The 13,337-nt window shown below is 40.2% G+C and overlaps 1 protein-coding gene across 1 annotated transcript; it reads left to right on the top strand.

The window, feature by feature from the left end:
* Positions 1–1,083: 1,083 nt before the first annotated feature.
* Positions 1,084–13,032, top strand: LOC101166548 (leucine-rich repeat neuronal protein 2). Its single transcript, XM_011475513.3, has 2 exons — positions 1,084–1,378; positions 9,700–13,032. The coding sequence occupies exon 2, from the start codon at positions 10,061–10,063 to the stop codon at positions 12,422–12,424; it is 2,364 nt and encodes a 787-aa protein (XP_011473815.1). The 5' UTR covers positions 1,084–1,378; positions 9,700–10,060; the 3' UTR covers positions 12,425–13,032.
* The last annotated feature ends 305 nt before the right edge of the window (positions 13,033–13,337 follow it).

Here is a 13,337-nt window from a genome sequence, read left to right as displayed (position 1 = left end):
TACAGTATTGAGCCAGAAAAGGAAAAGCACGGACGTACATGGATCTGTGTCTGCAAGTAGATGCATCGGAATGGAATAAAGAAATACTCAGAAATGCTGTTTTAGACTTAATTATCTTTTTATATGTCCTACATTATTAAAAAGGATTCGGTGGCCCTGAAGTTCAAATCACATCAACAAATCATTCGACGTAAAAACTTTTTAACGATGACAATGACAATTAAAAAAGCAGGATAAATATACAAAAGAAAGGGCCTTACATTCTAGAAAAAAAAACAAAAAACTAAATTCCAGTAGCAAACAAAAAATGTTTCGGAAAACAAAAACGAAACGCAAAGAGAAACTGGAAAAGGTAGATGGGACATGGCTGATTGGATGATGACGCTTGTCCATCATTTTAACATGTTTGTGTTGCTTTTTTAATTGTCACTGTGATTTTTGCTAAGCTACAGGAACGTGCTAAAAACACGTTTTATTTTAGTGGAGTGGGTCTTTAAAAATAAAAAAGGTCTTTATTGTCATTATAACACATTACATGTAACATTTTGGGTGTCAAATGGTAAGTAGTCATTCATACAAATTTAAACTGATAAAATAAAGAGCTAAACTAAACTAAGGCTGAAGTTAACAGGCACTTGCTCCAAAGACCTTCAGATCATATTTGAATGCACTTTCACTGAAGGTCTGAACAGAATGATAATTTGGCAGGAATAAGGCTTTAACCGCCTTCTTTCAAACTCACCTAATTCCTCAAACACATTTGAGTTTTGTTCTCATTTAGAGGAAGAGGTCTTCCTTGGTTCCTGCCCATGCATAAATAAGATTTGAAACCAGAAACGTGACAAAATATTGGACAAAACACTTGTCTGCTGTTCTTTGTGGACACATCTTTATGTGCGACCAAGCATTGAAGGCAAGGTCTTTAATGTGCAGCTGATGGCAGAAAACTAAAGCGCTGCCTGTCAAAGAAAACCTTTCATCCAGCAGAAATAACATGTTCTTACTAACATGAGGGCTTTTCTATTGGCTTGTGAAATTGAAAAAGAGAAAAAGGGAGAGAGTGAAGCAGGCAAAGGAAAGAGAGGAGGAGAGATGAGAAGCGCTGCTGCAGAACACACCTCATCTCCTCTTTAGCTGGAGGGATAGAAGGAGAAAGAGAGAGTCAGTCTGTGCCAAATTTCTCCTCTGCTTCAGAGACAGAGAGCCAGGGAAGTCATATTTCAGGAATCTTAGCAGATAAACAAATGAGAGACTGAGAGGAAGAAGAGAGAAAGAAGCACCCAGGCATGTGAAGAATCTGCAGACAAACAAATGAAACAAATGGAGAAAGAGGAAACGACAGGGAAACGCATCAGATGTAATTGATGCGTCTGCTGCGGTAAGATAACAGAAATCTTTTTGGAAGAAATTCCTGAGCCAGCGGAGCATTGCAGCACTGGCAGAAGCTTGCAGTTTTCCTGCAGCTTTGGATGCATGCAGTCACTTTAAGGTGATGGTAGCAGGTGTGCGCGTTTAAAATGGAGAGCTGGGATTTTGAGGGGTGGTGAAGTCTGTTGCAGAAAAAATAAATGCCTGTCTCAGAATGTGTCTGTGTGCAGATTCAGCTGCAGAGCAATGCGTCTCCCAATTTTTTTTTTTTCTTATATCTGCATGCTGCACCTTTATCTCTGTCATCCCATCTGTCCAAATCCTCTCTGCTCCTGTTCTGTCTTGTTGCACAGACTCTGCTTCACGGTAGATTCACTCAAACTGTGTGCAAAGGAAGAGTTCATGTGTGTCTATTGTTTCTGAATATATTCCTCCACTCATCTTCACTGCATCTCACTCTTTTCCCAGTTGAAAATCAAAATATTAAAAAGATGAAAATCCATTTTCCTTTTTCTAAAAATTCAAAAAATCAGTCCAGTTACATTCAAATTATATTCAGTCCAGTTTCTTTGTCATTTTCTGACATTTATTTAGTAAATATCTGTTTAATTGAATGTAAGACCGCAGCATTTGCACCCTCAAAGTAAATCTACAGTTGTGTGATAAAAAGTGCAGTACAAAAGGGATTGTATGTGTGCAAAAAAAAAAAACATACAAAATTCTCCTTTATTAACAGGATTTCTGCTCTTCAGAGCAGCTGCACTTCAAAAGTTTATTTCAAAGAGGGTTTGCTGCACATCCACGAAGGCTCTAAAGTTCTGAAGGGCTAAAAAAGACCAGAAGAAACATTTTAGGAAACCAAACAAACTTTAACATTGAAATAAGAAAAAAGATCCAGTGAGAACATGATCCGCATGAAGAACCACTTTCTGGAAAATTCGCTTATATCTTTATTTGCTCATTAAAATAATATAATCAAAAAATGAACAGAACATTAGGGTTTTATAATATATTAGAATAACCATATATGTTTTTACTTATTTCTTATTTACAGAATTCACATTGTAAAATGTTAACTGGAAATAGTATTTAGGAGAAAATTCTAAGCAGCTTTTTTACTTTTTGTGGGGATGGATGTTTTAAAGGAAATCACAAAATTAGGATTTTTAAGTGAAAACCATCTATGTAGAAGTGATCAAAGACATCCGAGTTAAGTGAGTTCCATTTTGACCACCAGTATCAAGAAAAGTCAGGGTTGACGATATCAACATTTCACGTTTCCATCCTTTTCTTACTCATGAAATGTCAAAGCGTCTGCGTTAGAAGCTTTCCTATTTACAAGAGTTGAGGACAGGATCCTGTTGACTCTGCTCAAGGACAGGTCCAGGCAACTTGAATATAAATGAATGTGACCAGCTGTGAGAGCAGGACCTTCACAGGTGGACTCTACCTCCCTGCTACGGTGAAGACATAAATATGAAAAAGCAGTGGGTCTGTTCGTTGTCATCATTGACCTGTGGTCAGAGACTTAAAGGTCAAATGAGAGAATTAGTAATCAACTCTAAGAAAGATTCTGGTTCAGTTAAAGTTTTAAAGAAATGATTTTGTCTTGCAGCTCTAACAGTGAACAGCTAGAAAAATCCTTTTTGTGCTTTTTATATGTAGTATTAAAGAAGATTGAGTTTCAGTGTAACCCAGACAATCCGACACTTCACATTTAACAGTTTCCCGCATTTTTCAATCAGATATTTGCAAAATCTTCTGCAGAGAAGTTTCAGTTCATCGGGTTTCCTCTCAGAGTCCGGTCAAACTAGAGATCTGCCGATCCACGTGTGTTTTGCATCATCTTAGATCACAAAATAGCGCCTGTCGTCTCTTTTTCTTGTGCAGAAGGTTTTTTGATTAATGGACAGCTCCAAAAATTATCATATCTCCCCCTCCGTGCTTTCAAAGTTGAGCATAAACTAGAGCACCTATGATGAAATGGTCATACTTTCTTATTTAAAATTATAATCTTTGTAACTTCTTTCAGGAAGAGAATCTCAAGCTTTTTTCCCCCACAATCTTTAAGGACTTCACAGGGACCGTGCTAACCGAGGCCTGTAGATACTGAGATGAGCTTGTACTTATATCAGTTCATATCTGGCGGTATACTATCTGACCTTGAGGTAAATCTGCTTGGACATCCTCTCGTGGGAGCATTTCCAGCCGTCTGTCTTGAATCACTGTGAGTAGTTGCTTTCACTGCGGAATAATGGACTGCATGTTGTTTGGAAATTACCCCCTCAGGATTGATGCTCGGCAACATTACCTCTGTAGGACCATTGCTAGTGATTGCAGCGTGTCAACACACACACCTGATGCTCCATCTGCTACAACCTTCACAGAAATGGTCACAGATGCTGATGATCACCTGATCAACAGTGTTTTCTTTTTACTGCCTGCTGCTTATTCTTTTCATTTTGACAGTGTGTGCTTAGGCTGCAGCAGCCATCAGCTTTTAAAGAATTTTCATTCTAAAACGATCCATATCTCATGTCTAGGCCTCAGTTTGATGCCATAGTCAAGGACCTGGAAATTAAATCATAAACTATAACTGTTTTTAACATTTTAAGGTTTTTAAACTTGTAAAACATGTGAGTAACATTTTTTCCCATGGAAAAGAGATTAATGGATCCCAATGGGGCTTCCCTGGTTAAATAATGGTTAAAAAAAAATCAATACATTGATTTTAACATTTTCTTGTTGTTTTTTTTTTTAACCATGGTTGGACTTACTTAATTTTAAAATCCAGAATTAGATTTTTTTTTAAACTTATTTTCAGGTTTTGACTTAACTTTAGGGGAAAACTTTAAAACTGAACATATTATCAAAATAATAAAAAAAGGTCACAATCTGGCATCTGGAGCTTCGAAATATTTGACTGAAACGAACAAGAAGTTTAGATGTCTCTTATCTAGTTGTTGCTCCAGAAAACTGAACCACAAGGTAGTTTGATGGATGAATCAATGGAAGAATGAATGCGTTAATGGAAAATGCTGAAATGTGTTTACGCGACATGTTGTCGGAAAGATATTTTAGACAATTCAGTCCCCTTGGGTTTGACACAGTATAATAAAAAATATAATGTAAACATTCATTTTCTGCATGTGTTCTCTCAGTCTGCTGCAGCCAGAGACTGGAGTTTTTTTTATTTAACCTTTGTAATATTTTACACACATAGAGTACTTCTTGTCCTGCTTGCTGAACTTGAGTCATATTTCCTTTCATTGCTCCTCTTTTCATTTTCCCTCCACTGCAAAAACCGAATCTTAAAAAGGTAAAAAGACCCGTGCTTCAAGAAAAATTGTCTTATTTTCTGTCTTGCAGGAAAAATAATCCCATCAAGAATGTATTTCAATAGCAAAATAACACTTTGAAAAAACATGGCTTAGTGATAGATCTTTTTTTTAGAATAAGAATTTTTGGAAAGATAATTTTGTTTACCCCCTTGGCAGATTTTTATTTATTTATTTTTCTGGTTATTTAGAGAAAATCTGCCAATGAGGTAAGAATTTTAACTTCTTTCTAAGAGGCCTGTTTTTGCCAGATACAATTAGGAGTGAAACTACATTCACACTGCCCTTGAGAGTGACCATTCAAGCAGCCACTTTCAATTCAAAGTCCATGGAAACGCACGTAAATGTGCATTTCTGGCTTCCATGTTCAGAACTCTCACGTTAACGTGTAGCTATGCAAGTTTGTAGGGCTGTTTTCGTTGAACGTTGTTGAACGTGCGCTAAAAGGTCCAGCTGGAACTTTGATCAATCAGGGTCTTGGATTTGGTATTGACTGTTGTCCCTTTTAATTCAAACAAGTACCAATCGTTTGGAAATTAATCATTAGGGAGAAATTAATATCGAAATATTTGCAGTTTGTGCCTGGTCAGATTTTATACGACACTAACCCTGTGTTAACCCTGTGTGAATTACCGCCCTTAAACCCCCATATAGTGCACTATATAGTGTTTTAGTAGTTAGGGATTAGGGTGCGAATTTGGACACAGCCCAATAAGTCTTTCGTGTATTGGAATAGAGCTGTGAAAAAAAAAGCCTGAAGCGAGATTCACCAGATTTGCAGCACTTTGATCTTTCGCATCAAGCTTCTTCCAACTGTAGGTGGTGGGCATGTGCTGGTAAACAGTAGAAAAAGAAGAAAAAGAAGAAGAAGAAGAAGAAGAAGAAGAAGCCCCTTACGACGGGAGATTGAGAGAAGCACCCAGGAGCAGAGAGGAGAAGGCTGCAGAAGGTTCAGGGGATCAGGATCTTTAATACTCAAAAACTAAACAAAACTACAAACCAAAATCCACTGCTGTAGGCAGGCAAACTCAAAACACTAGAAACAGGTGATAAACACGAACCGGGGGGGACAGCATGATAAACTCATGGAGCAGCCCAGGAGGAAGGGAAAGACAGGACTTAAATACATACAGACAAACGAGACACAGGTGGAAACACTCAGGACAGATGGGGACCAAAGCTAAACTCGACACAACAACAAAACAGGAAACCTTACAAAATAAAACAGGAACTGAACTCAAAACCTGACAGAAATAAAAGAGAACAAGAACACAAAAGTAAAGAAACTAAAACCGTGACCCCCCCCCCTGAACACCACGGGCTAAATAGCTGTAACAAGAGTGCACAGTCTTGAACATGTGTCAAATGCCTGCAGCTTAAGAATGAGTCCTAAATAAGCTCTTCTTGGTTAAAAATTTGTTTAATTAAAGCCTGAATTATTTTTACAAGATCATTTTGTTGCACAGCAACAATCTGGAACACCTGGAAAATTGCACTACTTGCATAAAGGCCATAGATATTCATACAGGGAGGATGGATGGAATAAATAAATAGACATCTTTATTTCAGCTTTCACGCTGCAGCAATAGACCGGTAGAAGAAGTCCAATGAGCTGATGAAAAATAAAAAAACAGACTGTTTTAGATTATTTTGGAGTTGTATCTTTTAGAAAATAAATAAGCAGAACATGAAGTTCTTCACAAACACTACAAGGACAAACTGACTATAAAATGCAATTTTAGTAAATGTCTTTTCTCTCCCAAAGCAGCAACCTAATTGCAACTCTATGACATTGATTGAAGCACTGCTTCATTTTTTCCTTTTGTTTTTGCATTAATTGTCCAGGAACATCCAGGATCCTGCTGAGCTTTTGTTCTGTCACTTCAGAGTTTTTTTTTCTATAAACCTTAGCCAGAACGGTCTGTAAAAATGAATAATTGCTTGTAGGAGCAAATGTATTCTAAATTTATCCAAATCTGAAAGAAGATGGAGTGTTTCAAACACAGCCAGAGAGTCCTACTGATGCTTTTCTTTTTATGAATAGTCAACAACGTACATGCACACACATCTGCAGACGGGACTGTTTTCCTAAAACAGCCAGGAAAAAAAGCTCTGAACATTTGGGAGCTAAAGATAAAAGTGAAGGACGTCAGCATCAAATGATGAAGACATGGCTGAGCAGGCTGCATGTGAGAGGATTAGGGAGACGAGATGAAAGTAAACTGGATAAAAGAGGAAAATGAAAAATCCCACAAGGTGGAAATTGGTCCTGTGTTTTCACAATTAGGAATCTGATTGAAATCCAACCCTCACTGCAGAACCTCGCCTTTTGGGTGATTAAATTACATCCCATTCAAATGTATCTCAGTAAGGAGGCTATACATTACTTATATTAGGAATTAATTTTAATATAACACCTACATGTCTGTTACCAGGTTGAAGATTTGAGATGAAAAGGTGGTGGGAGGTTTGTTTGTGTGACAACAATGCTGTACAGGTTTTTAAGCATTTACAGTTAGGTGTCTAAGTATCTATTTTACTTTTTTTCGACAGTTTTATTCAGTTAAAGTTTAAACCTAAAGAAGATGTGCCGTTATTTTTTACCTTTCCTTGTACATTTCTGATGAATATGAGCTTCTCTGTTAACAATTAGTCGACATTTCTTTGAGGATCTGAGGAGATTCATGATCTTTTGTACAGATTGTTGCAGATTAAAGTTGCTGCCTCTTCCGTTTGTGGATGTAGTTTGAAGCAATGTGAACTTAAAAATTAAAGCCAATATTTCAAGCTTTTCACTAAATACCAGAAAGTCATTAAATAAATATTATCCATGCACTTAATCATCTAGACAGTGTTAGAGACTTTGTCCGAAGCTGCATGGGTAATGACTTTGTTTGGGCCTTTTGACCATACAGACGTCCAGATAGCAACAGTTAAAAAACAAACTGATGTTTTTTCCCAGGTCATGGCAGTAAACTGCCTCTTTTTTCGTTTTTTGAACTCCTATTCTTTTTAAATGAAAATGAAAGGCAGAAAACACTTATGAGGACAACACATGAATCTGTGGAATACTTTGATTGCTGCCAGAAATCATGATCTGTTAGTGTGATAGCTTTGTAATATGAACACTGAGCAGTCCTGGAATTGAACTACTGCCAGTGTAACTCTGCCATGTGTTTTGCATTGTGCCAGCAGCAGATATCCACACTGATGTCCCCATTAAAGCCTTAAATAGTAAAGACTAGTAGCACAAAAGATCCTCAGGGCCCCATTTAAATGTTACATAATGAATAGACTTTGTGGGAGGCTGTTCTCTAACCTTGCAATGTGAAGCAGGATTTCAGCCCCCTTGCATTCTTGGAGGATGATTTCTTGGGCAAGACACTGAACCCCACCTTGCCTCTGGTGGTAGGCAGGCGCCTGTGTTTGGCAGCGGAGCCGCCATCAGTGTGTGAATGTGTGAGTGAATGTGTGTGTGACTGGGTGAATGGGTCTGTGACTGTAAAGCGCTTTGTCCTTGTAGGAAGAAAGGCGCTATACAAGTATACGCCATTTACCATTTATTTTTATACCACATAAGATTATCTAGGCCTTCATTCCTGTTTTCTCCTATCAGGTGGTCTTGAGTCATGCCCATTCTTCTGTCTGAACTGAATAATACACCGGAAAGATTGACCTTCTCAAAACAAGTTAAAAAAAATGTAGATTATAACACATTTTCACCTTGTTATAAGTTTTTTTTTTCAAATTCTACCAGTGGAACTAGCATAATTTGTTTTTGAAAGTTTTTTCAAATAAGTTTCGATGTCCTACCTTTTTAAGACAAAATTAAATCTTGAAATTAGCAATAAGCACGGGCCCGGATTTAGCCAGCTCCACTGTGGGCTGCATGGTGTGGGTGTGTGTGTGTGTGTGGGTGGGTGGGGGGTGGCAAGTCTGAGTGGGCTACGAATTTGGGGTGTCATATCACTCCAAAGCCCTAAAATGCTCAGGAGGCCATCAAATCACTTCATCTGTCCATACATCTATCTTCTCATAGATGTATGCCTTTTACATGCACAGAGCTCTTCTACTGACACCATCCTCTTCATTGCTTGTGACAAGCACTTCTTCTTGTTTGTGTGTGTGTGTCTGTGCGTGCGTGTGTGTTTTTCTTTCTTTAGGTGGATTTTTGCTGGCCATCACGGGCAGTCACTGCATATAAAGGGACCCCCCCACCCATGCCTATATCAGGCCTAAGCACTCATATTTAGGCATACTGCTGTGGTAATTGGAAATATTAAGTCTTAAAATAGGCATGTGTTGCTCAAAAAAGAAATTTTGTATCCTTTAACGTATGTTTATTTTTACACTTTATCCCCCAAATTATACTCTTTTAATCCAACTGTTCTTATTTCTAAACTGCAAAGTAATACTAGTATTTTTCATTTTAACGTACATTTCTCTTATTTCTGATATGTAAATGTTTTGAGTTAAATAAAACTTTCTAGTTTTCCTGAATCAAGCAAACACCATTCACCTTTACAAATTAAACCTCTGCTTAGAAATATGTTAAGTAAAGAAAAATGTGTTTTGTTAGATATATTACCTAATATAAAAGGTTTTCAAGATCATATTACTCAAGATATTCAAAATGAATTGATTCAAGTCATTACATTTCACTGAAAAGTTACTAGTAGTTTTAAATCAAGAGGAACAACATACTTAAACCAAAACAATACTTGGTGAGATTTTGTGTTTCTGAAGTGTATTTTTCCAAACTAATCTTACTCATTTTTATGCTTTTTCAAATCTTTCACTTTTGCTTGTTGTCGAGCATCTCTGCTTTTATGAGTCTGCACTCCTGTGACCTTTTGTTAATAAATAAATAAACTCAAATATCTTAGCAGCTGATGTGTAAACATGAATGTATATTTACTTCCAAAAGGGTGTATTTATCAGGTAACCAGCAAGTTTCTCTTTTCTTTTTCTTTCTTCTGTTTTTTGACAACAGTGAACAACAACATCTAAAGTTGTCCTTCACCTGTGGCCAGGATGTGAGACGGATGTGAACCAAAAGGCCATCATCCAGCATCACCTCCCGGCATGCTGTGACAAGAAAACTCGCTCAATCAAAGAATACACTTGTTGTAAAGGAGGTTTTTTGAATGTCAAAGCACACATTTTTTTTTGTTTCTGTCAGAACTCAGTGCGCCCTCAAGATGTTGTACTATGAGTGAGGACAGTGAACCCCCTGTTGCTGCTGTACAGTTACAGTCTGCTCACACATCCCCGTTCCACATGATTCATCTCGCAGCTCAATAACAAACTCCTTCACACTTTGTCTGAGTCAGCTCCAACAACCTGCTGGGATTATGAGGCCGGCTTTAGTACTTCTACAGTCGCAGTGTCTCTTGTGTGTGTTCAGCAGTGTGTGTGTGCCTGGTGTCGTGGGCTCGCTTCCTCCCGCAATGCCATGGCACGTCTACTGCCCCGCCAGGTGTGTGTGTCAGATCAAGCCATGGTTCTCCTCTGATTCGGTCTATCACGAAGCTCCAACTGTGGACTGCAATGACCTTCTGTTGACGAAGCTCCCCGTGCCCTTACCCCCAAACACACACACCCTCCGCCTGCAGAGTAATCTGCTGTCGGTTCTGGACACTGCAGCACTGAGTGGACTCTCAAACCTGACTGACCTGGACCTTTCCCAGAACCGCTTCAGTCATGTGAGGATGCTGACTCAGAGTTCTCCCCTGCCTTCTCTGCTGTCTCTGCACCTGGAAGAAAACCACCTGAGTCACCTTCACAATGCTTCCTTCTCATCTCTGCCAGTTTTGCAAGAGCTCTTTCTCAGCCACAATAATCTACGTTCAATAGCACCAGGAGCCTTCTTTGGTCTGGACTACCTCCTACGTCTTCATATCAACAACAACAGACTCACCACGGTTGACCCTCATTGGTTCAGAGCTTTGCCTCGCTTGGAGGTTCTTATGCTTGGTGGAAATCCAGTGGATGCCCTGCCTGAGAAAGGCTTTGTAGCCCTGAAATCCCTCCGGAGTCTTGTCCTTGGTGGTATGGGTCTGAGAGGCGTGGCTGAAAAAGCTTTGGAAGGCCTTGAAAGCTTAGAAAGCCTTTCCTTCTATGACAACCTTCTGAATAAAGTCCCAACTCAAGCCCTAAGGAGAGTGCTTGGACTGAAGTTTCTTGATCTAAACAAGAACCACATCAGAGTTATCCAGACAGGAGACTTCCGAGGTATGGCCCACCTGAAGGAGCTCGGTCTGAACAACATGGAGGAGCTGGTTTCCATTGAGAAAGCTGCCCTGGACGACCTTCCAGAGCTCACCAAGCTTGAGATAACCAACAACCCACGTCTTTCCTACATCCACCCTCAGGCTTTTGTCCAGCTGAGCCGGCTGGAGAGCCTGATGCTCAACTCGAATTCTCTGAGCGCCCTCCACCACCACATCATGCTCTCCCTGCCTAGTCTTCAGGAGGTCAGCCTACACTCAAACCCTCTGCGGTGTGACTGCCTGTTTCACTGGGTCACCAAGGACACCCGCCATGCTCATACAGAGAGGAAGAAAGACACACAAACAACTCGTGCGGTGCGTTTCATCCAGCCTCAAGCAACGTTATGTGCCGAACCTCCAGAACTGAGAGCGCGCAGAGTGAGGGAAGTGTCCTCAGGAGAGATGTCTGCCTCCTGCCTTCCCACAATTCCTGCCAGCTCCCTTCCGTCCTATGTGGGGGTTCAGGAAGGGGACAAACTGCTGTTGCACTGTCGAGCTCTTGCAGATCCACAGCCGGAACTGTACTGGGTGACCCCTTCAGGTCTAAGACTGGCAGCATCAACAAAAAATGACTCAAAAAGCTCAACAATTACTGGTCCCTGCAGAAATCAAACGACGTTAGAACAGTCAGATTCATCCAACAAAAGTGTCCTGCAGCTGCAATCTCAGGATCCCACTCCATGCCAACACCTCAAACACTACAAGCTTCTGCCTGAAGGGACTCTGGAGATCAGAAAGATCACTTTCAGTGAGGCAGGATTGTACACCTGTGTGGCTGAAAATGCACTTGGAGCTGATACACGCAGCGTTACTGTGGGGGTGCACAGCAGAAGGAAAAATAGAAAGAAGGGGGCGGCAAATAAAAAGGGCACATTTCAAGCAATCAGAGCAGATGCCAAACTGGAGTTAAGAGAGGTTGGAGAACATTATGCTATCTTGTCCTGGCAGAGCAGACACAATCTTCCCTCAACTCGCCTTTCCTGGCAGGTCATTTTCCCCAACTCTCACATGCCAACCTACACCACACGCATCCTTGCTGGCACACATAGGTTCAACCTGACTCATCTGCAAGACGGGACATTTTATAAAGTGTGTCTTCATTTAGGGATCGGTGACAGCGTCAGACATACCAGCGTTCTTCTAAAGGAAAGCCGGAGGCCTCGGTGCGTCTCATTCAGGACAAATGATGTCCCAGAGATTCAGGCTGGCCTGCAGCTCGACCCGCAGCTGACCTCGACAGCCGTCACGCTCCTGCTCCTCGCTCTTATACTGCTGGTGGCAGGACAGGGCTGGGACAGTGAGCCTGGAGACGCCCTGAAGAAGTCCCACCACGCCGTCCATCAAGCAACTGAGGCTTCCAAGACTGTGGTTGTCAATCAAAAGATGCAAAAAGATCCCAAACAGCCAAATCAGAGTGAGAAATGTCAACTGCATCAAATCTGCTAAGATCATCGTGTACATATCAGTGAAGGCCAGATGCACTGACATCACACACTTTAACTTTGCTACTCACAGCAAGAAGACTGTACTCTACTCAGAGACTATGTTGCAGAGACAGATTTGTATTTATTTTCTATACAGTATAAAGTATATATTGACATTGTTTGTGTGTTGTATAGAATGCCTATTCACTAACCAGGGAACAAAAACTGGACAATCACTCTCCTGCTGCACAGTGAATATGCATGGGAGAGACAGCCGAGCCTGAGCTGCCAAGGACCACTGAACTGAAACTAAGTAGAGCTTGATGCAATCCAGGAACAGACATTTACAGAGGAGAGAGCAGCTGAGACCTCCAGAGAATTGTCCTGTTTACCGTCCACATGTTTCCACAGACTGAAGCCTGCTTTAACCACGCTGATGAAAATCTGCCTTATGACTGATGTGGAATGAAACTCCTGTTCGTTTGGACGATGTGCGTTAAAGTAATTGATGTAAGAACTTCTCTGCTTTGCTCTCACTACAATGCAGTGCTCACATATGAGGTATACTCAGCCAGATTCCCAACGTAACATCCCATACTTTGTTTTGAAATAAAAGTGATTTCAAAATGACTCATCTTTCTTATTGATATAAATTTAAGCTTTAGTTTTTGTTCAGCATGTATGTTAGTGCCAAACATTTTAGTTTTTATTCATTAATAGCATAATCATGTCCAATGGTAGCTAAAGGAAATCTGCTGATGTGAGACACAGTGGCTCCTGCTGGATGACCCATGGAACTAAGCAGGAGCTTCATGTGAACTGAAGGAGGATGAGGAGTTCACAGACATTCACTGTACATGCAGATTCATTCTCAACATCCCAATGCAGTGATTCCTGACACATGTGTTTTTGGAAAAATGACTTCAGATGATCAG

The sequence above is a fragment of the Oryzias latipes genome, chromosome 5, assembly GCF_002234675.1.
Source record: "Oryzias latipes chromosome 5, ASM223467v1".
In the NCBI taxonomy this organism is placed as follows: domain Eukaryota; kingdom Metazoa; phylum Chordata; class Actinopteri; order Beloniformes; family Adrianichthyidae; genus Oryzias; species Oryzias latipes.
Note: the sequence above shows the minus strand (reverse complement) of the source record. Positions and strands in the feature narration are given on the sequence as shown.